The sequence below is a fragment of the Adiantum capillus-veneris genome, chromosome 1 (genome assembly GCF_014529385.1).
Source record: "Adiantum capillus-veneris isolate H3 chromosome 1, ASM1452938v2, whole genome shotgun sequence".
Lineage (NCBI taxonomy): Eukaryota > Viridiplantae > Streptophyta > Polypodiopsida > Polypodiales > Pteridaceae > Adiantum > Adiantum capillus-veneris.
The window spans coordinates 151,166,102-151,189,710 of NC_140931.1; the positions used below are offsets into that span (position 1 = coordinate 151,166,102).

At 41.7% G+C, this 23,609-nt stretch overlaps 1 protein-coding gene and 2 pseudogenes across 1 annotated transcript in view; all 3 read left to right on the forward strand.

Annotated features, from left to right (window-relative positions):
• The first annotated feature begins 10,263 nt into the window (after window positions 1–10,263).
• On the forward strand, window positions 10,264–11,316 carry LOC147465802 (uncharacterized; annotated as a pseudogene).
• Window positions 11,317–13,273: 1,957 nt separating this feature from the next.
• Window positions 13,274–23,609, forward strand: part of LOC147465803 (protein MLN51 homolog) — an 85,831-nt gene continuing 75,495 nt past the window's right edge. The window contains exons 1-2 of the mRNA XM_086522049.1: window positions 13,274–13,408; window positions 13,657–14,197. Of these exons, the coding sequence (XP_086378175.1) occupies window positions 13,698–14,197 (500 nt within the window). The 5' untranslated portion in view covers window positions 13,274–13,408; window positions 13,657–13,697. The remainder of the gene's footprint in view (window positions 13,409–13,656; window positions 14,198–23,609) is intronic.
• Window positions 16,489–19,289, forward strand: LOC147465804 (uncharacterized; annotated as a pseudogene).

Genomic DNA, 23,609 nt, shown 5'->3' on the forward strand with positions numbered 1-23,609 from the left:
TACAAGCTCTTGTGCAACTATAGCCACCACCACTGCATACTCTCATTCCACCCTTACCCCCACCACCAATCGATAACCAGGCACTAAGTGTCATCAGTCTTGAAGGTAAGGGCAAGGTGAAAGTGGAGAAACACAACAAGGGAGTGGCAAAGGGGAAGATAAAGATGGAAGAGGTGGCTACCATGGGAGTAAAGCGTTCTAGGCATGTGGAAGCTTCCCAAAGGGAACAAAAGATGAAGACCAAGGGAGCGTCTAGCAAAAGCCGTCCAAGCCCCGATGTAGAATTGACATTGTAGATTTTGCCCTATGTGAATGTTCCAAACCATATGATTTGGTTCAAGATGTCTCTATGCAGGGCCCAAAGATCACCTCGCCACCATTGATGTAGATATTGGAGATGCTTTGTCCTTTGATGGGGCATCCATCATAGGTAGTATGTATTCTAGATTCCTCCTAGAGATAGCCCCAACTATCTTTGGCTTTAGTCATCTGGTGTTAACTATCTTTGTGCCTCCTCACCCTAGGTGCAAGGTGGAGCAATTGGGGCACATAAATATGCATCATGAGTGAGAAAATGATGCGCCATTTGGGCCTAGAGGTCAGTAAGCCGACACCATGCTGAGCTAAGATAACAAATAATGTCAAAGTTTGATGTGTTGGCATTGTAAGTGCAGTCAGGGTAAAAGCTTTCAACACTGAAGTGGATGTAGACATCTTCATCATCCCACACAAAGGGAAGGGCTATCCCATCATTCTCGGGAGGCCTTGGATTATGTCTATGGAAGCTAAGAAAGACCGGGGCATTGACATAATCCACATGAAAGATACCAAAGGAAATCCAATACTCTATGACATGAAGACAAGTTGACAATGCGAAATGGATCTAGAAACCTCTGAAGATGAGTTTTTTAGTGACTCTTCAATCACTATATAGGAGGAGTCTACAATGATAGAAGAAAGTGAAAACAACATTGAAGTAATGGGGGTCATTCTCAAAGGTCCTAAGAAGATGAAGCAACTTGATACACCTTTATCAAACCAGGTATACAACCTCTGATAGAAGAAAGTAAGCTACATCGAATGCTCTTTAGTGAGTTGTGTGACAAAGAGCTGGAAGATTATATTTTGATGCTAAGTAATTTTACCACACTGCTCATTGATGAGTATGATAAAAATCACCGGCCAACGTCACATTAAACTCAAGGAGGGAAGCAAACCTATAGTGCAAAAAATTAGGCAATTAGGAGTAATTCAACGCGAGGCCCTACTCTCGGAGGTAAGGAAGCTATTAGAAGCAGGTTTCATCTACCTTGTTGAAGACTCATAGTGGGTCTCTCTAATGGTAGTCACACCAAAGAACAATGTTAAGTGGAGGTTTGTGTTGATTACAAAGTCTCTTAATGCAGCCACAAAGATGGACCATTTCCTGCTTCCTTTTCAAGATGAAATTCTCAATGACATAGCAAGACATGAGCCTACACGGTCAACATCACATTAAACTTAAGGAGGGAAGTAAACATGTAGTGCTACTCATGCTACTTCCAAATTAGCATTGCTCAAGAAGATCAAAACAAGACAACCTTCATCGCACCATGGGGATGTTTTGCTTACAGAGTTATGCATTTTGGTCTCACTAACATCCCAACCACTTTTCAGCAATATGTAATTTGTTTTCCAACCATTCTTTGGAAAATCAATTTGTGTTTTTATTGATGACTTTTGTATCTATAACTCTCACTCTCTTCATTTAGAGAACGTCTATGAAGGTCTAGCTAGGCTGCGAGCTTTGGGTGGCCAACCCAACATGGACAAATGTCACATTGTTGAAAGCAAGGTTACTCTTCTTGGCCATGTAATCTCTGCCAAGGGTATTGAAGTTGACCCAAGTAAAGTTCAAGCTTTGGTGTCTTTTCCCTCTCCTACCACAACAAAGCAATTGGTCTTTTTTCTTCAAAAGGTAAGGTATTTGAGCAAGTTCATCCACTTGCTCTCTCAAGTGGTTCTCCCGTTACAACAAGTTACAAATCAAGAGATGTTCACTTGGAGTGAAGAAAACGAGCAATAGTTCAATGAGGTAAAACAAATTTTAGCTTCATTCTCCACCACCATTGCACCTCTAAAGTGGGACGAACCATATTATTTGACTCTGGTGTGGGGAATGACACACTTGGGGTTGTATTAATGCAAAAAGATCCTCACACTTCTTTTATGCACCCCATAGTAGGAGAGCTAACAGAGAATCTAGCCATCTCACGTTGACACTCAACTCCTTACTATCCACAATGCAACGGGTTAGCTGAAAAGGCAAATGGTATGATCTACAAGATCATCACTAAACAGGTATACAATCACACAAGTGACTAGGACAACCACCTTATGGTTGCACTTTGGGCTTACCATACTTCATTTCGCACGTCTCTTGGGTACACACCTTACAACCTAGTAGATGGCAAGGAGGCCATTCTGCTAATACAATGGCTAGTCTCCAGGTGCTAGCTAGGCAAATGGAGCACCCTATTGCTCATCTTTGCAATATGCTTCAATTGGATAGAGAGGATGCTATCAACTACTATGCAACACATGTAGAGCAACGACGACTTACCTTCAACAAGGGACTCAAGGAAAAAGGTTTCAAGGAAGGTATGTCTGTTTCAAGATAAGTTCATCAATAGGAAAGACAATAAATTTTTGCCCAAATAAGAGGGGCCGTTCATCATTAAGAAGCACTACAAAAATGGTGGCAGATCATAAGCTCCATAAAACACGTGTCAATGGACGGAGATCGAAGCAATATTTTTTGAAGCTTTATCAAGTGCCAATGATGATATTCTAGAGGAGGCAGACTTCTCCACCTCAACTAAAGAAGAATCAAGCATGGAGCTAGAGGCATGGATGCCTCTAGCATAAGGGGGAGGGCTATTGAGGGCCGCTTTTCAAATTTTTGGTCCACCTCTCTCCTATGTGCGAGAACCTCGCCTAATTTATTCACATTGAATATTTATCTCTAAACTTATTTCTACTTTATAGCTTTTACATTCATGAGAAAAACAAAATTTATGACCATTACTATTTGATCTACCTATTTATCTCATTATAATTTTTAGTTATTTTTACTATAGTTTATTCCACCTTGTAGATATTATTAGTCCACATTTCTAGTTTTTTTATAATACTATGATGATTAGTTGCATTTGTAGGCTAGGTCTTTAAATATTAATAAAGGGGACCTCGTTTGTATTTTCATAAGAAACTTTGAGGCCCTTGATGATGCTTTCACATATAGATGAAGTCAACCTGGGATGCATGAGGCAAATTTCAACCAAGAGGGGACCCCCAAAAGACTTTTAGGGCTCAGATATTACATTAATTGGCTAGATTTTTACACATACTAGACCTCCAAATCCAAAGAAGTGTCTCGACATGAAAGTTGTAGCTCATGAGTTTGAATGTTTGCTCATCTTTTTGGAGCTATGGATGCGGAGTTATAATTAAAATAATGGACTCCACTATGCTCACAAATTGTTGACACTGCTCATTTCCAATCTCACACTCTACTAGGGGTGTGATGCTTCAATTAGGCATGATTGAAAGAAGACAAGGCCTCTTTATGGTGGTCTTGGCTAACCCATGGAGATGCAACCATCGTCTTTGGCGGATTGTGTAGTGGAAATTGATAAATAGTTATTTAATGCAAATGACACGTTATTTAGATCTATTGATTTATTGCTCGTAGAATGATATGTTGTGTATTTTTGTAGGCCCTCTACGTTGTTGTCTATAGTAGTGGTATCAAAGCACAAGCCACAATTGAATAACCTTAAATTTTGATAATCAACAACTAACTATTTTGTTTTCTTATGTTTGTGGATGTCATTGAATTGATTCAACTGGTAGAAATTTATGTTGATTGCTCACGATCATTAGTGGCATTAAAAATTGATTAGAGACCCATTTATTTTCTCTCATCGTGGTAAAATAATTAGCGTTATCATATTAATTACACATAATAAGCATCCAATATTGATTATACGGATTTTTTGGATTATAGAGACGGTTAAGTTAATCAAGTGGGAATAAGTGATGAACATAAGATAGCATGTAAACTTAATTATCGGATGTATTAAGTCAATAGAATTAAAAGGCTCAGCTATGCCTTGTGTTGCAAGAGGAAGAAGTAGTAGAGAAGATTCAACAAATACTCCCATGGAGACTTTAGAGATATTTGTGATTGAGTCTTGGACTTATGACCAATAGCTCAAGATGAAAAACAAGATACACACAAAAATTATTGTAGTGAAAAATCAAAGGGACCTCAAAGTCTGCATGAGGGATTTGAACCATAGAGCTACTAATCGAAAAGAATCCCGACAAACCTTTTGAGATCATGGGAAAGCTTGCTATATGTATTTACCCTAAATCTTAAATTTCAGAATAAATATTGAGCAACAACAAAAGGAGGGCACCCTAGGAGCGTCTCCATGTCAACTACTATAAACCTCTATACCATTCAACAGCGTAAACCGCCAGACTTGGTACCATCAAGTCAACGCGCAACTCTTAGTTGTAGAGTGAGAACATGTAGCATGCTAGGCATCATAAGGCTTTTACCTTGAAACTACCATCAACCCACGACGTCAACAAACATGGATGCCAACAGCAACTCGAATGGCATTATTAGCACATAAACAAACAAAAAATTCACTAGTTTAAACAATATCAGTGCAGATTCATCGATTTAGGCAACACAAGTACAGATTTGCCGATGTAGGCAGTACGACTAATTGGTGTTGATCCGCCGATGTAGGCAACACCAATTACAAAATCATGCTGCAATGATTGGCCACCATTGCCCCTGGTATGATTTTGATAATCCAGGTATGTAATGGAAGATTTTTGGATTTGGATTTGGTCTATAATGATTTCTTGTAGTGATAGTGTTTATGGAATTGAGCTTGGAATTTATAAAAATTGATTATATCAATGATGAGTGTGACCAATGATATCCAGATACATCAGGATATGACATATTCTGCTTATTCTTATGGTATGGGACATTAAAATTTGCAGTATGTGGATGACGGTAGGCATAAGCAAATTTGTTTAAATTTATAAGTTTTTTTAAATGATTTTTTGACACATAATTTTAACTATTCTTTTTGACAAGTATGATTTGCAAATTCATTATTTAGCAATTAAGGACAATTGCTTTCCTAAGAGAGAGGTATGTAGTGGAAATTGATAAATAGTTATTTAATGTAGCTGATAGGTGGCAAAAGCTTATGTGCACTATGGAAATTGCATGGGATATTAAGTTTATTTACATTTTATTATTAAAATCTCGTTATGAGCAATGGTCACTTTATGTCCAAGCAGACAGCTTGTATTCCTTTTAAGCATTCAAGAAATCTATAAATAAATACATGCAAGAGAAAAATGTTCACTCTTGCACGGGGGGATATTGCACTCAATATTTGTGTCCTTCTTCTCTCTTTTCACCTCTCCTCTCTCACCGTGTAGCATTCTGCTCTAGGAGGTGCACTTGCACATGCTCTTCTCCTCTCCCTCACAATCTCCATCTCTCTCAGATTGTGTAATGTTCTTGACTGGTGTATGTTCGTCTCGTCATGTATGTAGATTTGTTGATTTATTGCTCATAGAATGCTATTTTGTGTATTTTTGTAGGCCCTTTTCACTCTCATATGTAGCAGCTTCAATCTTACTAGCAACTCTCCACCTCCAACAACTCCTCTTGTAAATGTTTTTTTCCTCTCTCCCTCTCTCTCTCCTCTCCCTAATAATCTTGGCACTAGCCAAAATGAAGCCATTGGAAACCACCTTTTTCCCTAAATCCTACATACCCTCTCTCTTCTTCTTCTTCTCTCTCTGTGTGTGTGTGTGTGTGTGTGTGTGTGTGTGTGTGTGTGTGTGTGTGTGCTATGGGATTTTTTTAAAAGCAAGAGATAAGATAGGGCCACGGTCACATGCACCCCATTTTCCTAGTCACTAATATTTTCCATATTTTGAAAATTGTTAACTCCTCCCCTCCTTCCCTATATAAGGAGGCCATGCAACACACACACACACACACACACACACACACACACACACACACACACACACACACATTGAGGGACTGCAACACATGATGCACACACATAGGGAGAGCACACCCTACCCTTCCATCACCATCAATACACAACCTTGTGCACTTGCAATGTAGGATTCAACATGTGACATTGACAAGGCGAATGAAGGCCGCCCTCACATTACTGCTTGCCATCACCTCTTATTCATCAATGATGCACCCCATGGTCTCCCCCTTCTCTCTTGCCCTTCTCTACCCATTATATCCTTCCCTTGCAAATAATCTACTCTCTTCTTTGTGTCATTCCTTGTATCACGTTGCCGATAAAATTCTTTTATGTTCTATGATTGTTCTTTCTTTTGTTTTGCATGTTGAGGTGTGCGGGTTCGCCACCTCTTGTATGAATAGCAAGCCATACATCTACACTCACACACTTTCTCGTGCTCACTCTCTCTCCCATATTGTTTCTCCGCCGCCACGTCCAACATGTGGTGTGAGCTTGTGCCCAATTCATATGATGTTTGGTTGCATGACATGGTGTGTAGTGTGTTGTATGATCTTGTCCTTGCATCCTAGCCACATACCTGCTAGGTGGTGCCCCCAATTTATCTCTAGATGGAGCGGGTGGCTTTGGCTAGATGAAGGTGGAGAGGCCATCCCCATGATTTTCCACTATCAACCCCTACTAATGGAAGTGCCATTTAGAGGGGGTGTAAAAAATCTTATGCAATGCTAGGATGGGTATTCAAGTGAAAGAGGAGTTCATTAAGAAATCCAAATAGAGGAAGCATGCTTATATAATTACAAAGATAAGTATGTGTGTATGACTTATGCTTCAAGAGTGACGTAGGCAATGGAGGATATCAAGCAGGGTTCTAGTATTATGCCTTATGCACATTTGAATGAAGCAATAAGTCAAAGCTTTTTGATAGATGATGATGGCATACAAGATTATACCATTCAAGAGGATATTGTTGCACCATATGTCTTTAGGGTGGTGATGTGGATGGAGTTACATAGAACAATGTTGCTCTCCAATGATGATTCCCAAATACCAACTGGATATGTTTATGGTGTGGGAATGGATTGCCAAAAGTTGCATGATGGGTCTAAACTTGGAGGGGGTGAAGCTGATAAACCGGTACATCTACCGATGTTGCAAGGGAAACAAAATCATAAGTTGGAGGGTATGCAAGTTATGGTTGGATTTTACTGCTTTCTCTATTAATGATTGTATCAATGATGTTCTAGATGCCAATTAATTAGAATGAATACTCTAATATGCATGCTCGTAGACAACTAATGTGGTGGTTACCAAAGGGATGTGGATGCTATCTTTTGATTTAGGGAAAGTTTTCACTTATTGTATGGATAATCAATGTTATGTGTTGTTTATTATGTTTTAACCGGATGGTTACTGATATCTCGTGAAGCATTTTTTATATAGTTATTTGACATTGGATGTATGCTATGGAATTATGTTGTATGTATCACACGAGTGTACAATAGGGGGGTTTTATAAGGCAAAAAGATAGATTTTACAAAGGTCTATCTTGTTATAATAGGGGGGGTTTTATAAGGCAAAAAGATAGATTTTACAAAGGACTATCCTGTATATAGGGGTCCAAACGGCAATTTTGCTACAAATAGGTTACGTCTTCCTAGTACTACGGGAATGTTGGATAGAATTACTTCATGGTTGTTTGATGCCATATGAGCTAGCAGGGTGCTATGATTGTGAAGAGTATGGGCATCTTATTTACATGCCATATGATCGAGGAGGATGTTGTTGTGTGCACCATTTATTGAAATTATTGATGTGATTTATGATGTAGGGGATTTACTGAGTGATGGAAGACTATGTTATGTTGATACTGAAATTTTGAATTACATATATGGTCATGGTGGAGTATATGTTTAAATCACCAAGATTGGGAGTTTATGAATTCAATGTATGAAGATATCAATAAGGTTGGCACATGCCAGGGGATGTGCGAGTTCAGAGGGGATGAATGTCGTGCCACTTTGTGTGCCGGGATGAAATACGGAATATAGATTCCACTTTGGGTTTTGCTTGGATCATGGGTTGGTACTAGGAATCAAAGTTCACAAGGGTTTGCTTGGAATGTATTAGGATTATGTAATTTTGATAGGGTTTACAATTGGAACAATTCGCTGATAGGTTCAATGTATTCCAAATATTGTATTAGGATTATGTAATTTTGATAGGGTTTACAATTGAAACAATTCACTGATAGGTTCAATGCGCGTACATTCATTGATTTATATGTCAAATATGATCACAAGCAATGGATGAAAGGATCTATCCGTAATGAGGATGTTGAGAAGCTAGATCTCAAGATTGAGGTCAAATGATTTTCTTTGGACCAAAATTGGTAAAAATGGATCATTTTCTAGCACTTTTTACATTGCTTTGGGTTTTTTTTTTTTTTGGGGGGGGGGGGGCCATGTGGGAGGTGTGCCACATGTCACTCCCTTAGTCCTGCATGGGATTTTTGAGGATGACTTTGCATGGCATATAAGTAAACAAACACCCTTCATAAGCATTTAAGAAGGAGTGACTTCTTGGAGGGAGCATCTCCTCCCATTGGCTATGGTGAAATGTTGTCTACTTCCCCCTAGCGGGTGACCGCGCATGGTCATTGTGGGCAATGATGTGCTGTTGATAGTGGTTGGTGACAATGATCGTTAGTTGTGTTGGTGGTTATGGCTAGTACCACCTTAGTTTTTCAACAAAACTTGAGGGGATGCATTTTAAATGCGGTGGAAGAAATCAACACCGTTTGCCTCACCAACTCTCTCAATCACTGTAGCGCGAGGTGCTTGCCATTCTTTGTGAAATAGCACGGTGGAGGCAGAAAAATAAGAGGAAGGTTGTTGCCGTCTTGTTTAAGCCCAACATAAGTAACAATGAGCTACCAAAAAATGGTTGAAAACTCACCGTCTGCCATGTGTCCCTCCCTCTCTCTGAAAGTGCACACATGCACCTAGAACAGGACACCGATTGATGGAAATTCCTACGTGTCCCACCACACTTTTGGAACATAGCGAATCGCCTGCCCAATGTGCAACTGCCGCTTTCAATGGAAAGTGTTGCATCTCCCCTAGCCATTTGCGATGGTATCCTATATTTAGCAAAATTTGCATGTGCGTACTCTTGCAAGAGTATACATGCACGTACCCCGCCGCTTAACTTTCAGCTTACGTAAACGTCTCTTCACCTGTTGTAATGGAGGGCATGTTTGCACACTGACCCGTGTATCCCATTAACTGTTGTGACCCTCCAATCCCTCGCATGAAGGTGTGATCATGGTGTGATCAGGAGTGCACCAACATCAAGAAACTGCAGTCCACGCAGTACTTTCTGTTGAGCCTCCCTCTCGACTTTGCAGCATCGCCAGCTTCTACTCCATTCACATTTTCTCTAATTTGCTGCAAGGCATCCTCTAATCATCCGTTGTCACCTGCAATACAACAGATTGCATTTGTTTGGCTTACGTGGGAGCCCGTCGTCCTGATTCCTTGGAGAATCGCGTCAGCAATATCTTTGCAATACGATCCTCAAGTGTAGCCTACCTCACGCACCTATAGAGAATCAGGGCGTCGGCTGGTGGCGGCCTTTCGTGCATCTTTGCTTCTCCACTAGCACATCACTGTTACGGTGACCTTCCTGCTATAATATGCTAGTAGGATTCTTTTTTTCCAAAAAATCGTTGATGCATATCATGTATACAACTAATGACTTCCTCCTTTGTTGTATGCTACTAATCCTAATTACAACACATTGGTAAGATAGCTACTGGATGCAAGTATTACTCATTGCAATAGATTACTACTAATTGCAATAGATTATTAAGATTGCCTCTATATATACATAAGTATTAAGGTTTTGATGTTTAATTCGATCGTCGACATTTCGTAGATGTTGTCGGTCACGAGCGCTCATGTAGGCTAGCGATCCCCTCTCCGAGAGAATGCCGTCTTGAATGTTGTACATAGTGTGCGAGTGCCTCACTAAGAAATTGTTTCAGGTAGACGATACTTTGATTTCTCAACCATTCTCTAGTGTTTTTGTAGAGTGTTTGTTTTTATTTGTTTCATTTAATCAACACACTTGTCCATGATGACCTTGCTTGCTTAGCACTTATTTCCACACTATGGTGTTGAAATACTCCTTGCTAGATTGGCATCAGGATCCTCCTAGTGGAGGAACCATTGCTAGGCATGTTCCTACGTATGGGACATGGCCCATACCGACCCCATGGCCCACTTCAGCCAACACATGCTCTCCGTCGGACGATGACTGTGAGGAGTTTGTACCTTTGTCCCAAGTGGTTAACCTAGCCAAGACATTTGGTCTTCCCCATGCCATGGACTTTATTTTTGATGGAGGAACCACAACTCTTCCTCCTCCACAACCTACTAAGGTTTTTAAGGTCATGATCAAATCACAAGATGTGGACATGACAACATGGATAGAACAACCAAGTGGTACTCATATTGAGCAACCAAGTAGGAATTGTTGTGACCAACCAAGTGGAAAAGTGTCTCGAAAGGCAAGTAAGCGGCCTAAGCAAGTGTCGGCCACATGGGATGATGACACTACATGTGCTCTGATAAGGATATACAACGAGAAATGGAATCACATCAACAAGGGAAAATTTCACTTCAAGGATTGGGAAGCCATGGTTATGAATCTCAATGCTAAGATGGATACCACATACAACACAGAGAATGCAAAAAATTGAATTGATACCGTAAAAAAGATGTACAAAAAGGAGAAGTTGAAATCGTCTTCCACTGGAGCAAGTCCAAGCACGTGGTCCTCCTTTGATATCTTAGATGTCATGTGGTGCAAGACCCCCATATGCATTGGCTTGGTGGGGGGTTTGGATAGTGATGTGCAACCAAAGGGAAATGAAGACATCTTGAATGACCTTGAACATGAAGTGGGGATCAATTCTGAGGTGAGTGCCAGTACACCAAAAACCCCTATACGCTCCATTCACTTCACAGAGTTGGAGCGAGTTAATGGTAGCAAATAAAAGCAGTCAAAGCGGTCTTTCTTAGGATCTATGAATCACACCATGGGTGAGGGCATGACCAAGTTATGGGACACACTTCATGATGTGGAAGAAAAACACAACGCAACATTGAGAGAGCTAGAGGCATCGAGAAATCCACTCAATTGGAGCTTGCAAAGATCTTAGCTAAAGTTCGTGATTAGTAAGTAAATGCATTATTCTCTAGCAAGGCTATCAATTCTTGTATAATATTGTTTAGCTCATGGATGTATGCTTACTGCAAGCAGTAATAGAGTAGCTGGATTTCGTGTCATCCTAATTTTTGGCTGCATAAGGTAACACTATTGACTTTGAAGTACGCAAATCGCTTTAATGTTTGAGTAGCAATTTTTATGGATACCCTTGTCATTGTAGGATGGAGAGTTTGTGTATATTTTGGCTTCTGCAGTCCTTTGCTATATGCATGCAACATGAACAACCTTGGCAACACCATCAGCTTGCGTACAAGAGGCACAACCTACACTTGCAGTCCATGTCGTACTTCATGTACTTCATGATGTCGAGAGTTTTCCTGAGTTTATTAGAGCCTGATGCATGATGCTATGGGCCTTGTCAATGGTGGTGTTTCCAAAGCAAGGAATTTTTTGGACCTAAATTCACTGTCACCTATGGTCAGAAGCCAATCTAAATAACCGGCACAAATATTTCTTTGCCTATCGCATGTTATGAGTCTTTCAATGCTCTGTTAGAGATAGTGGAGCCTTTCTTGCCCTGTAGTGGTGATTTATTTGTCCGTGCTCTCATAGCTGGTAATTTAACACTAGCATGTGTACTGTGGAGACTGGCACATGGTCATTCGTCCAAATCAATGACTTGTCTTTCCCTTGTTAGGGATTCCACTATACGTAAGTATACCATGATTATATGTTGCATTTAAGCCATCGTAACATGTTGCCGCACTTTCATATTTCCATACATGAGGGTGCTATTTGTTCAATCATTTGTTCAATGTGCTAACACCATCGGTGTTTTGCAGGTTGCTTTGGGCTTGTTGGATGCAACATTCCTCGGGAGGTCTTTGACAAAATTAAGAATGGTTTTTGTATGAAACATGTTTTTGGCCTTATGATCATTGCGTTCGTCGTCTTATTCTCATCTTCCCTTCTTGCCTTGTATTCCAAATACAATGAACCGCATTGCCGCACCACTTTTATTCATTATTTAGTATTGTCAGCACATTTTGTTCAACAATGATGTATTGCCCGTGATCATGGTTTTTAATGTAATTCTTGTTTTACTGTCTCATTTATCGGGCTTTTACAATTTGTTAATGTACACACTTCTGTGAAGCTCTGTGACATATATTACAATTAAACAAATCCACCATATTTTGTATCTATTGAGAGCGTTCATGCTTCCAAGAGCGTTTTGCATGGAAACCATATCCATAGTCTGGAAAGTGCGAAAAATCACAGTCTTCAACTTCAGTAATTACTAGGGCTGCAAGTCCTGAGCTTCAACATCGACATAGGGGCTACAGTGTCGAATTCGAGTCCAACAAGCTTCCTCCGTAGCCCTCGTATGCACTACTGCACAACCTTGGTTGATGGAGCTCCCACCAAGGTGAGTGCCAAGGTTGATGACTACCGGTCGCCGGTTTGCAGGCCGATCGTCTTGCATGTGGCGGCCGTTCGCAGCTGCCACCCTGCTTGTGCACGAGGAGGGTCTTTCCGATCGGTGAAGATGGCTTGAACGGTCGGGAGGAGGCATGTGAGCAGTCTCTCTCTCTCTCTCTCTCTCTCTCTCTCACGCGTCTGGAGCACGGGTCATGCACTTGCCTAATTAGGTTGTTTACATACTAGGTGGATCATCCACTATTTACTCATGAGAAGGCCAACAATCCTCAAGCTTCCGAATTTGCAGCGCTTTGTGATGGCTAACTGTAACCCTACCTGGCCAAATGTTTGCCCGCCATCCTGAAGGTCATGCTATATCTTGGACATTCCGATTCGGTACACCCTAAACGAAAAAATGGCTGAAGGCTGTGTGGTAGATTGGTTATGCCATTTCCCTCTTGAATAACAGGTCTTGAGTTCAACTACGACGTTAAAACTCTCTTCTTCTTTCTCTCTCTCTCTCTGGTCACGCAATAGTAAATTAAAAGATTAATTTGACTTAGTGGGGCCCGTAATGTTTGAAATTTATGTAAAATTTTTTAGACAACAGCAGCCGTGCTGCGTGCCATCGACTACGAATGTTAACGCGATCTCTGTGGCAGGTTCGTCTCTCTGCTTGGAGATCCTTCATCCTGTTGTTTTCATGGTGTCTTTCTTTTTTCTCTGCTTCTTAGAAGCAAACTTAGGGTTTCACATAAGGTTTTCCCTTCTTTCTTTCGATCAGAGTTTAGCTTTGGTCGATTTTGTTGAGCGAATCGGACTCTCTTAGCCTGCTCTACGCAGAAGAATTTCTCTACTTTAGCTCGTATTTTGCTTATCTGCTTTGATTGAAATTTTTTTCTGGCCTCAGGCGATTGGAAGCGGCTTTTGATGTCTGCAGTTACCGTTTGAATGGCTTCCCATGAACAAGGGGCTGCTTCTGGGGGCGAGGAGGAAGCAGAGTATGAGAGTGATAGCGAAGGTGACACTTCTGCATTGGCTCTTAGACGTCGAGTAGCAAGTGACGTGGAGGACGATGATCATGAGGTGACCAAGGAAGGGGAGGGTGTGTATGATGATGAAGATGATGAAGGAGCACCTCCTGATGAAGACGAGGATCAAGAAGAGGAGGAGGATGAGGAAGAAGAATATGCAGATAGTGATGATGCAGCAAGAACTCGTGATGCAAGTGAGGAAGATGACAATGGGGAAGAGAAGTTCAGCCAGCAAAGACGGATCACTGACCATGTTGCAGGGGAAGCCCTTGGTGCAACGGAACTTTCAAAAGGAAGTGCCAATAAGGAAGGACTTGAGGAGGATAAGCAAAATGCAGAACCTTTTGTTGTACCTACAATTGGGGCTTTCTATATGCACGATGACCGATTTCGAAACAATGGAGCAATTCGTGCAAGGTGTGAACTTTATGCAATGTGACATTTGTTAGAACGTGTGCTATTGGTACAACTAGTGGTGCTATTTGTTAGAACGTGTGCCATTTGTTACTAGTAGAGGATTTCATGCTTCATTTGAATGTAGTGGTATATTGAAAAAACTTGTTTATTATTTTGACACTATGTCTATATTATAACAACTCAATAATTTAATTAAGAGCGTAGTATCCTGTCATATTTGTGTGGATGGGTTGATTGGGCAAGTGGTTGATGTGCCATTTTCATTGAAGGTGGAAAATTTTCATCCTTTCTTTAGGTAGAATGCTGCCATAGGGAGATATAGGCTTGGTAGTTGAGGAAAACTTCAGGAAGTGTTTGATTCAAGTATAGCACATGAGAGAGAGAGAGAGAGAGAGAGAGAGAGAGAGAGAGAGAGAGAGAGAGAGAGAGAGAGAGAGAGAGAGAGAGAGAGAGATTTTTATGTTGTAACAATCCCAAGAGACCTCAAAGATCTATCCAATGGGTCTTGAACTCAAGACCTCTTGCTAATTTAGCTATATCTTAAAGAAATATAATTCAAAACAAATTATTGGAAATAACTGGATGCATAAGTGAGAGGGTTTTTTGGACGTGTCGTTAGAAGGATGACATAGAGCATCATAGATAGAACCTCTAGATAACACCAAGGAAGCCTCGGGGAAGCCTTGGGGTGCTTATACAGGGCTTTCGGCACTTGGCAGTGACTAAAACAGAAAATTACAGCATGATGGAATTGACCTGCAGCTCACCGGAAAGCTTCTAAAATGCAAGGCAAACCGTCTTAGACGTGTACTTTTGCTCACAGGGTGTCATTGTCTACTTGGGAACGCTCTAGCTATCAAGTCGTGGCTTTCGGCACTTGGCAGTGACTAAAACAGAAAATTACAGCATGATGGAATTGACCTGCAGCTCACCGGAAAGCTTCTAAAATGCAAGGGAGACCGTCGGGCGAAAGCTAGAGTTGCCAATATTTTCTAAGTTCTGTTCTTGTGGGTATGTGAATGTAATTAAATAATCATAGAAGTATTTAAGTGCACGCTTTTGTTTTGTGACACATCTAGAAGGCTCATCCCAGCTGGGGGCGCCCAAAATCGAGAGGGCTGATTTGAAGCTTTCGTACTTGTAACAATTCAAACTAATAGAAAATCTCCTCATGGGGGGGATAGACCATCTTCTGGTCCGTAGTGTTGTGTTTTCTCTCTACATTATTATCTAAGTTCTGTTCCGTGTGGTTAGGTGAATTTAATTAAATAATCGTAGAAGTATTTAAGTGCAGACTTTCGATTCTGTGACACATCTAGAAGGCTCATCCCAGCTCGGGGCTCCCAAAATTGAGAGGGTTGATTTGAAGCTCATAAGCGAGTACAATGTGTGTGTGTGTGTGAGTAGTGGGTGCGGGTGATCACAGCTTTAATGGAAAGCTTGCCTTTTCCCTTGTTTCTTGTAGCGCGACGATTTGCTCTCGTGCATCTCTCTCTTCCCTTTGTAATGCCCCACTAGTTGGGCTACTTAGATGACCTTGTACAATTCTGTGGGTTTTATGCGTGTTTGCCAAGGCAAGAGCTTTCTAAATAGGAACCTGATTAACTAATTGCTAATCCTTCACAAGTGCGCACAGTTCCATCACGACAAATTGCGAAAACGGAGAGTTTTCGCGGATGAAAACTAGTCCAAACCACAGAGGAACTGTCTCATTGTGTGCAGGAGCTCCTCATTCAGAGCCTGTTACTCCCATTTTGGGGAAGCTTTGTCTGCATATTCAGAGCTATGTGGATGCAGAAGAATTTCATATTATGCCACTTGAGGGCTGTTATGTGTTACTTGGTATTCCATGGTGTCACAGGTTGCATGCTATGGTGGATACTTACAACAAAAAGATTACCCTTGTGCATAGAGGAAAGACTCATGTCCTTGATGTAAAGCTTAAAGGCAAGTCTGTTCCAATTGTTTCTGCTTCTGCATTTCATCTGTAATAAAGAATCATCTTTCTGCGTACTTGATCTTTGCAAAAGAAGTACACGAAGTTGTATCTAATTTGTCTACCTTAGATAAAGACAGGTCAACTTTTTTGAGTGGTTTCAGTGATTGTTTTTCTGACTCTTTGCCAGGGGAGTTACCTCCTGAGAGACCTGAGGATCATACCATAGATCTTGTGCCAGGTTCTAGTCCACCGAATAGACCACCATACATGGTTAGTGCAGCCCAGCAGAAAGAGATTATGAGTCAGGTCAACGAGCTTTTAGAAAAGGGACCGATTCAGCCTAGTTCATCCCCTTTTTGTTCGCCTGTACTCCTAGTGCAGAAGAAGGATGGTTCATGGTGCATGTGCATTGACTATCGCGCCTTGAATAAGAATACCATCAAGAACAGGTTCCTCATACCGAGGATAGATGACATTCTTGATCGGCTTGAGGGAGCGTCATTGTTTACAAGGATAGACCTAAAGAGTGGGTACCATCAGATACGCATTAGGCCAGAAGATGTCCATTAGACTGCGTTCAGGACAACATTTGGTCTCTATGAGTTTCTTGTCATGCCATTTGGTCTCACAAATGCGCCTGCCACGTTTAATGGAATGATGGACAAAATCTTTAGACCACATAGAAACTTCGTGGGTACCTTCTTTGATGACATGATTGTCTACTCAAAGTCTGTAGAGGAGCATAGGGATCACTTGATCGCAGTTTTCAATGAGTTACGTAAGAACAGGCTACTCATTAATGCGAAGAAGAGTGCCCATTCTCTCGAGTCTCCGCCCTCGGGTCGCACTTTCTCTTGCCTCCAACCTCTCCCCCAACACATAGCGCAGCAGCCAGCTCAGTACTCCAAGTGGCAAGGCTCAAGCTCGTTGCACCATCTTCCAAGTTCCAACTTCCAAGCCGAATTCTTTGCAAGTTTGCAGATGGGCCGAACCAAGCGTCCCGAGTTGCAGTATGTGCAGCAAGTGAAGAGTCTTCCAAAAGGAAAATGGACTTGTAAATGTAATTTTTGTGGGCATTCATGGGACGGTGGTCCTTTGCGTATCCGTGCACATATTTTGGGTATTGCTGGCCATGGTGTGGGAGGCCCATGTGATGAGGCCCCAACAGATGTTGTAGAGATTGTCACAAGATTGCATGCAGATGCAAGGCCAGAGGGAGAAGACAGAGCTGCTTTTGTAGATGCACTGGTCAATGATTTGGAAGGAGATGCCTCTCAAGCTCAAGGAAGTGCTTCAATGAGTACGCATGCTAAGGGAACAACTAATGTAAGTGGCTCTTCCAAGTCCAATGTGGGGTCCTCAAGCAAAAAGAGGAAGGTTTCTCAAGGGGGTTTGGCGAGTACATTTGGCTTGCAAACACGGAAGCAAGCAGACCAAGCCTTGCGTAGGTTTTTTTATGCTCAGGATGTTCCTACGTGGAAAGTAAGGAGCCCTTACTTTTTGCAAATGGTGAAAGCTATTGGGCAAGCAAGTCCTTCGTATGTTCCCCCCTCTTATCATGCTTTGCGCACCACAGAATTGAATGAGGAGGTTAAATGCGTAAAGATTGAGATCATGGGTGTACGCGAGAAATGGAAAAGATATGGATGCTCTATAGTGTGTGATGGATGGTCTGACACTAGGTGCAGACCTATCATTAACTTTCTTGCATGCTCTATTCATGGGTCAGTGTTTTTGAAAGTTGTAGACACATCTGGGGAAACAAAGACATCGGAATTTATTTTTAAGCATCTCAAACAGGTTATCAGAGAGATTGGCCCAGCAAATGTTGTGCAGGTATGCATGGACAATGCAACCAATTGTGTTGGTGCTGGGGAGATGATTGAAAGGGAGTGGAAACACATTTTTTTTACCAGATGTGCTTGCCATTGCTTGGACCTTTTGTTTGAGGACATTGGACAGATTGGTTGGGTTGGAAAAGTGCTCGAGGATGCAACAAAGATTGTCACATTTGTGACAAGAAAATCTACTGTGTTGGCATTGTTTCGACAACTTAGCAAGAAGGACTTGGTCAAGCCATCAGCCACTCGATTTGCGTACTACTTTATTATGTTGGCCAATCTTGTGGATGAGAGATGCATGCAAGGTATGCGCAAGCTTATGATTGATGACAAATTTGTTAAGATGAAGAGATCCAAGACTCAAAAGGCTACTGAGGTCTCGAACATTGTGTTTAATGCATCCTTTTGGCAAGAGGCAAGGCTGATTTTGAAAATGTGTGCTCCGATTTTGAAAATTCTCCGTTTGGCTGATAGGGAAGGAGCCACCATGGGGCTCATGTACGAGCTTACGGATCGCATGGTAGAGCAAATTGAAAACATGCAAGGCATTGATGCTGCAAGGATGAGAGAGATTAGGGATCTATGCATTTAAAGATGGAATATGTTGCACACACCGTTACATGCTGTTGGATACATGTTGCATCCCATATGGAGAGGAAGAGGGCAAGAAAGTGATGGTGAGGTGCATGAAGGATGGATGACATTCTTGGACAGGTACACCAAGGGTGATTTGACCTTGCAAGGCACCCTAATTGACGAGTTTGACATTTATAAAGCTGAAAGCAAGTCATTTGCTAATCCAATTGCAAAAGATGCATTGAGGATGCAAGAGGGAGTGAAATGGTGGGAAACTTTTGGGGCTTGCACACCTGCTTTGCAAGCTCTTGCTTTGAGAGTGCTTTCGCAAGGGACATGTGCCTCTCCATGTGAGAGAAATTGGAGCACCTTCTCTCTCATTCATACCAAGAGAAGAAATAGGCTACTCCCATCTCATACAGAGAAGCTTGTGTACATACACACGAACTTGAGGCTCATATCCAAAATCAAAGAGCGCGGCTATGAGAGAATGGAGGTCACATTGGAAATGCTCAATAAGGAAAAAGATGACGACCGCTTGCTTGCCTTGCAAGAGATTCAGGAGGCCATTGCAGAGAGTACTACAGATGCGATAGAGCCTATTCCCATTGCTGGGACCAGTCATATTGGAGCATCATGCTCAGTTGGTGGTGATGAGGATGAGGACGAGGACAAGGATGAGGAGGATGATGATGCTGCTTATGACGATGAGGATGTGAGCTATGGTGAGAGTTAGAGCTCACTGTGCTTGGCCGCCTACTTATGGAGTCTGGACCATGGTTTTTGACATTTACTTATGCGGCATGCCGTTACCCGTATGGTGTTTTGTTCACTGTTGACTCTAGAGTCTACAGTTTAGATTCTAGCCTCTAGTCTCGCCTCCCTACTTATGTTTTGGATTCAGCCTTCAGGAGACTATACTCGTGATTCTTGAATGTTTTTGGCTTGCTTCTATTGTCCTGACTTTTGACTCCTTTCTGTTTGGAGGTTACTTTATCAATCATTACTTAGAGGTCTGAGGCACCATCTTGATTCTCTCCAGTCTCGACTCTCCAGAGTCCTCAATCCACTTTTAATTTCTAAAGTTTCTATGGTTTTAAGTTTTAACTTTTGTCTGTCTATAAACTTATAAAGTTTTAAACATGGTGGTGCAGTAAGTATTTCTACAATTACTATGTAGCATCCTAAGACTGACGTGTGGAATTTTGGGTGGTCTGATCCGTACTTATTCCGTACTTCCGTACCCGTGTGCGTCCGACGTGTGATTGACGTATGGAAAAACTATGACTACAGGAGGTTCATCCGAAATTTTGCTGAGATTGCTTCTCCACTCCATGCACTGCAAGGAAAAGGAGTTACTTTCAAGTGGACAGCCAAGGAAATTTTAGCCTTTAAACACTTAAAAGAGAAGCTGACTTCAGATCCGGTAATCATTTTGCTAGATCTTTCGAAACCTTTTGTGGTTCAGTGTGATGCGTGTGGCCATAGTCTTGGTGCAGTTCTAATGCAGAATGGCCGAGTAGTCGCATATGAGAGCAGAATTCTTTTGAAGACTGAAAGGAACTTGCAAGTCTATGAGAAAGAATTGCTGGCAGTAATTCACGCTCTCACTAGTTGGAAACACTATCTGTTGGGGGTTGATTTTGTTGTCCAAATAGATCATCAAACTTTGCGATATTTTCTCACACAAACGAAGTTGTCTGAGAAGCACATGCGATGGGCAAACATCTTGTCAATGTTCCATTTTCAGATTGTGCATGTGCAAGGGAAAAAGAACGTGGTGGTTGATGCGTTGTCACAAAAGCCCCAAATTTCAGCAGTGTCAATGTCGTACCATTGTGAACTAGACGAAATGAAGACACGATATGCTGAAGATTCAGATTTTGCAAGGATCTATGATCAGCTTGTTGATGGACAACATCATGAGCACTATATGCTTAAGAATGACTTTCTCATGATGCATGGAAGGTTATGCGTTACTAAACAGTTACGGCCAAAGATTTTGATGGAAAGTCATGCTCCACCTTATGCTGGGCATCGTGGAATTGATGTGACAGTGAAAGGGGTTGAGGCATTCTTCTACTGGCAAGCTTTGCGTCAAGATGTTGACACATTTGTAAGATCATGCTTAGTATGCCAAAAAGTCAAATTTGACAGACAAAAGCAACCAGGATTGTTGCAGCCATTGCCGATCCCTAATAGGCCATGGGAAAGCATAGCAATGGACTTTATCTTTGATCGTCCAAGAACACAAACAGGCAATGATGGGATTTGGACTATCATTTGTAGGTTCAGTAAGTAGGCCCATTTCATTCCTGTGAGGAAGAAGATAAAGCCAGAACACGTCAAGATATTCATGGGCAATATCTTTAAGTATCACGGGATGCCTCAGTCAATTGTCAGTGACCGGGATTCATGTATGACGAGTCTTTTTTGGAAGGCATTGCTTGAGAACATGGGCACTACGCTAAAGTTCTCTTCTTCGTTTCATCCGCAAATTGATGGACAGTCAAAAGAGGTAAATTCTACTGTCCTGGACCTGCTCAAATGTTATGTGTCAGAGCACAAGGCAACTTGGGAACACCATCTTCCATTGGTTGAATATGCTTACAATAACGCTGTGCATACGTTAACAGGTAAGGCACCATTTGAGATAGTGGAAGGAGGGAAGAAAGTCCTGCCCATTTTGCAGACTAAGGACAAGATTTTTGATGCAGACAAGTATGTGCAAGATGTGGATGAAACATACAGGAAGATAAAGATTGCCCTTGAGAAGACTCAGGCTAAGCAAAAGAAAGCTGCTGATTGACAGTGTCGTGAACTTGTATTTTCACTTGGTGATTGGGTGCTTTTCCCGTGCTTTTGTGCTTTGAAAAGGCCAGGTTAAGGAAAAGGAAAGGCAAGGAACGCTTGTTTCCTAAGCTCAGTATGCGATATTATGGTCCTTTTCAGATTTCAGAAAAGATCAGCGATGTAGCTTACAGGTTAAAGCTACCAGAAGGCTGGAAAATACGTAATGCTTTTCATGTCAGCCTTCTAAGACCCTTTGTTGGTAATGTGCCAAAGAATATGTTGGATGAGGAACAACTTGAAGTGGAAGAATCGGATGAGATCCTTGTTCCTGAACAGATATTGGTACATAAGGAAAGAAAGGTTAGAGGAAAGGTTGCAAGACGCTATTTGGTGAAGTTCAAGAACTATCCATCGTTGGATGCCAAATGGATGGAAGAGTCTGTGTAACAGACTTGGACACTCCAAGTCAAGAATCAACCGCGACAGCACCAAATAACCACTTCAAAACAATTCACAGATCACAATACATTTGCACTGGCCCGGCGGAGTTCCGTGCCTAGAGATATTGGCCCCAAAGACTGGCGCCCCTTTCGGTATTTCTTTTTATATTAATCAATCATCAAAGTACAAAAGAGCGGTTAGGGTTTCACTCTCAGACTCTGCGTCCAAATGCTCTGAGAAGTGAGGCCCTCACCACTAATTTAAAGGTTACAAGGGATGCCCAAAAGCAGAGCCCCAAAAGCTTCAAATCAAAAGCAATTGCTCTCTCTCTCTCTCACAGAGAGTCAAAACATGAAAGCAAAAGCATTCTCTCTCTCTTTCTCATTTAAGTAGAGAAAAAGCGAAATTTGCGTCGCTCATCATTTTCCAAATTTTTTTTAATAAATTTATTTATTAATAATCCGCCTCCGCGATTTCCGGAATTTAGGGTTTTTGGCAAAAATTAGGGTTTGCAGGAATTTTAGGGTTTCTACTGTCCGCCACGTCATCACTTTGTGACATACCCCCCTCTTGAAAGCATTGTAATCGACCGCGATTACGCCTGCAAAACCGACAAAAGCCATAAACCGTCTTAGCAGACACTGACTGTTAGTACCTACGTACTAGGAACGCACATCTAGCACATGTACAAAATCGACAGTCACATCACACGACATCACAGGACATCACCAGACATCACATGACATTCAACATTCATTCGGATCTTAGACCATGATTTATCGGCAACGTAGCTAGCAATCACATCTAGGTCCAATCGGGACCTCATCGATGTCCGATTGACTAACCCCTATTGCAACCATGTCTATTCGAGATCAATCAGACCAAAATGCTGCAGTCATTTCGTCTATCAGTTCCTGCACTCACAAGAAGTCAAGAACAAATCAGTATCATAATCAGGAATTCCATTTCATAAAGTCATCCAGCAGAATACTGTTAGCTCTCAGTATCCTTGAAGCTCAAAGAGACATCAGTGACTTTAGTATCAAAATCGAGGCATCTGTTGGAGTGGAGTGACTCCCCTCTTGTGCATCCCACTGCACCAGATCTCCGGCCAAGCTGAATTCTGGGTTCCGTTTGGAGTAGACTATGCTAAACCAAAACATCGAGGTAAAGTTTCACAATCCTAGGAGTATTTGCTAGGTCCTCCTCCTCCATCCACTTCGCATCAAATGCAGGAAAATTCTTGAACTTAACCAAGAACCGCCTTCGGACTTTACCTTTCTTCGTATCATTATGTGCCAAAATCTATTCAGGAACAAGGATCTCCTCGTTTTCTTCCACTTTGGGTTGCTCATCAGGCTCCCCATCATCAGGTACATCACCCTTAACAGGTTTCAAGAGACTCACATGCAATGCATTGTGAATCCTCCAAGTATCTGGCAGTTTCAATCGGAAGGAGACATCATTTATCTTGTCAGTAATCTGGAAAGGTCCGTAGTATCACATACTAAGCTTTGGAAAAAGCCTCTCCTTTCCCTTCTTCTTTCTTAGGCGTGCCTTCTCAAAAGTAAGAGCACCCAATCATCCTCCTTCAGTTTCCAGTCGCGACGATGGCGATCCGTTGCCTTTTTCTGTCGTTCTTGAGACTTCTGCAAAGTCTCGCGAACCTTGGTAAAAGCCGTATCCAAGTCTCACGAATATTCATCCGCTTCCAATATCTAATCTTTCGTGCTCAGGAAGGATGGAACCTTCAACAATCTCACATGGCGTCTTCCCCGTCAAAGAGTGTATCGTGTTATTGTAGGCAAATTCCACCAAAGGT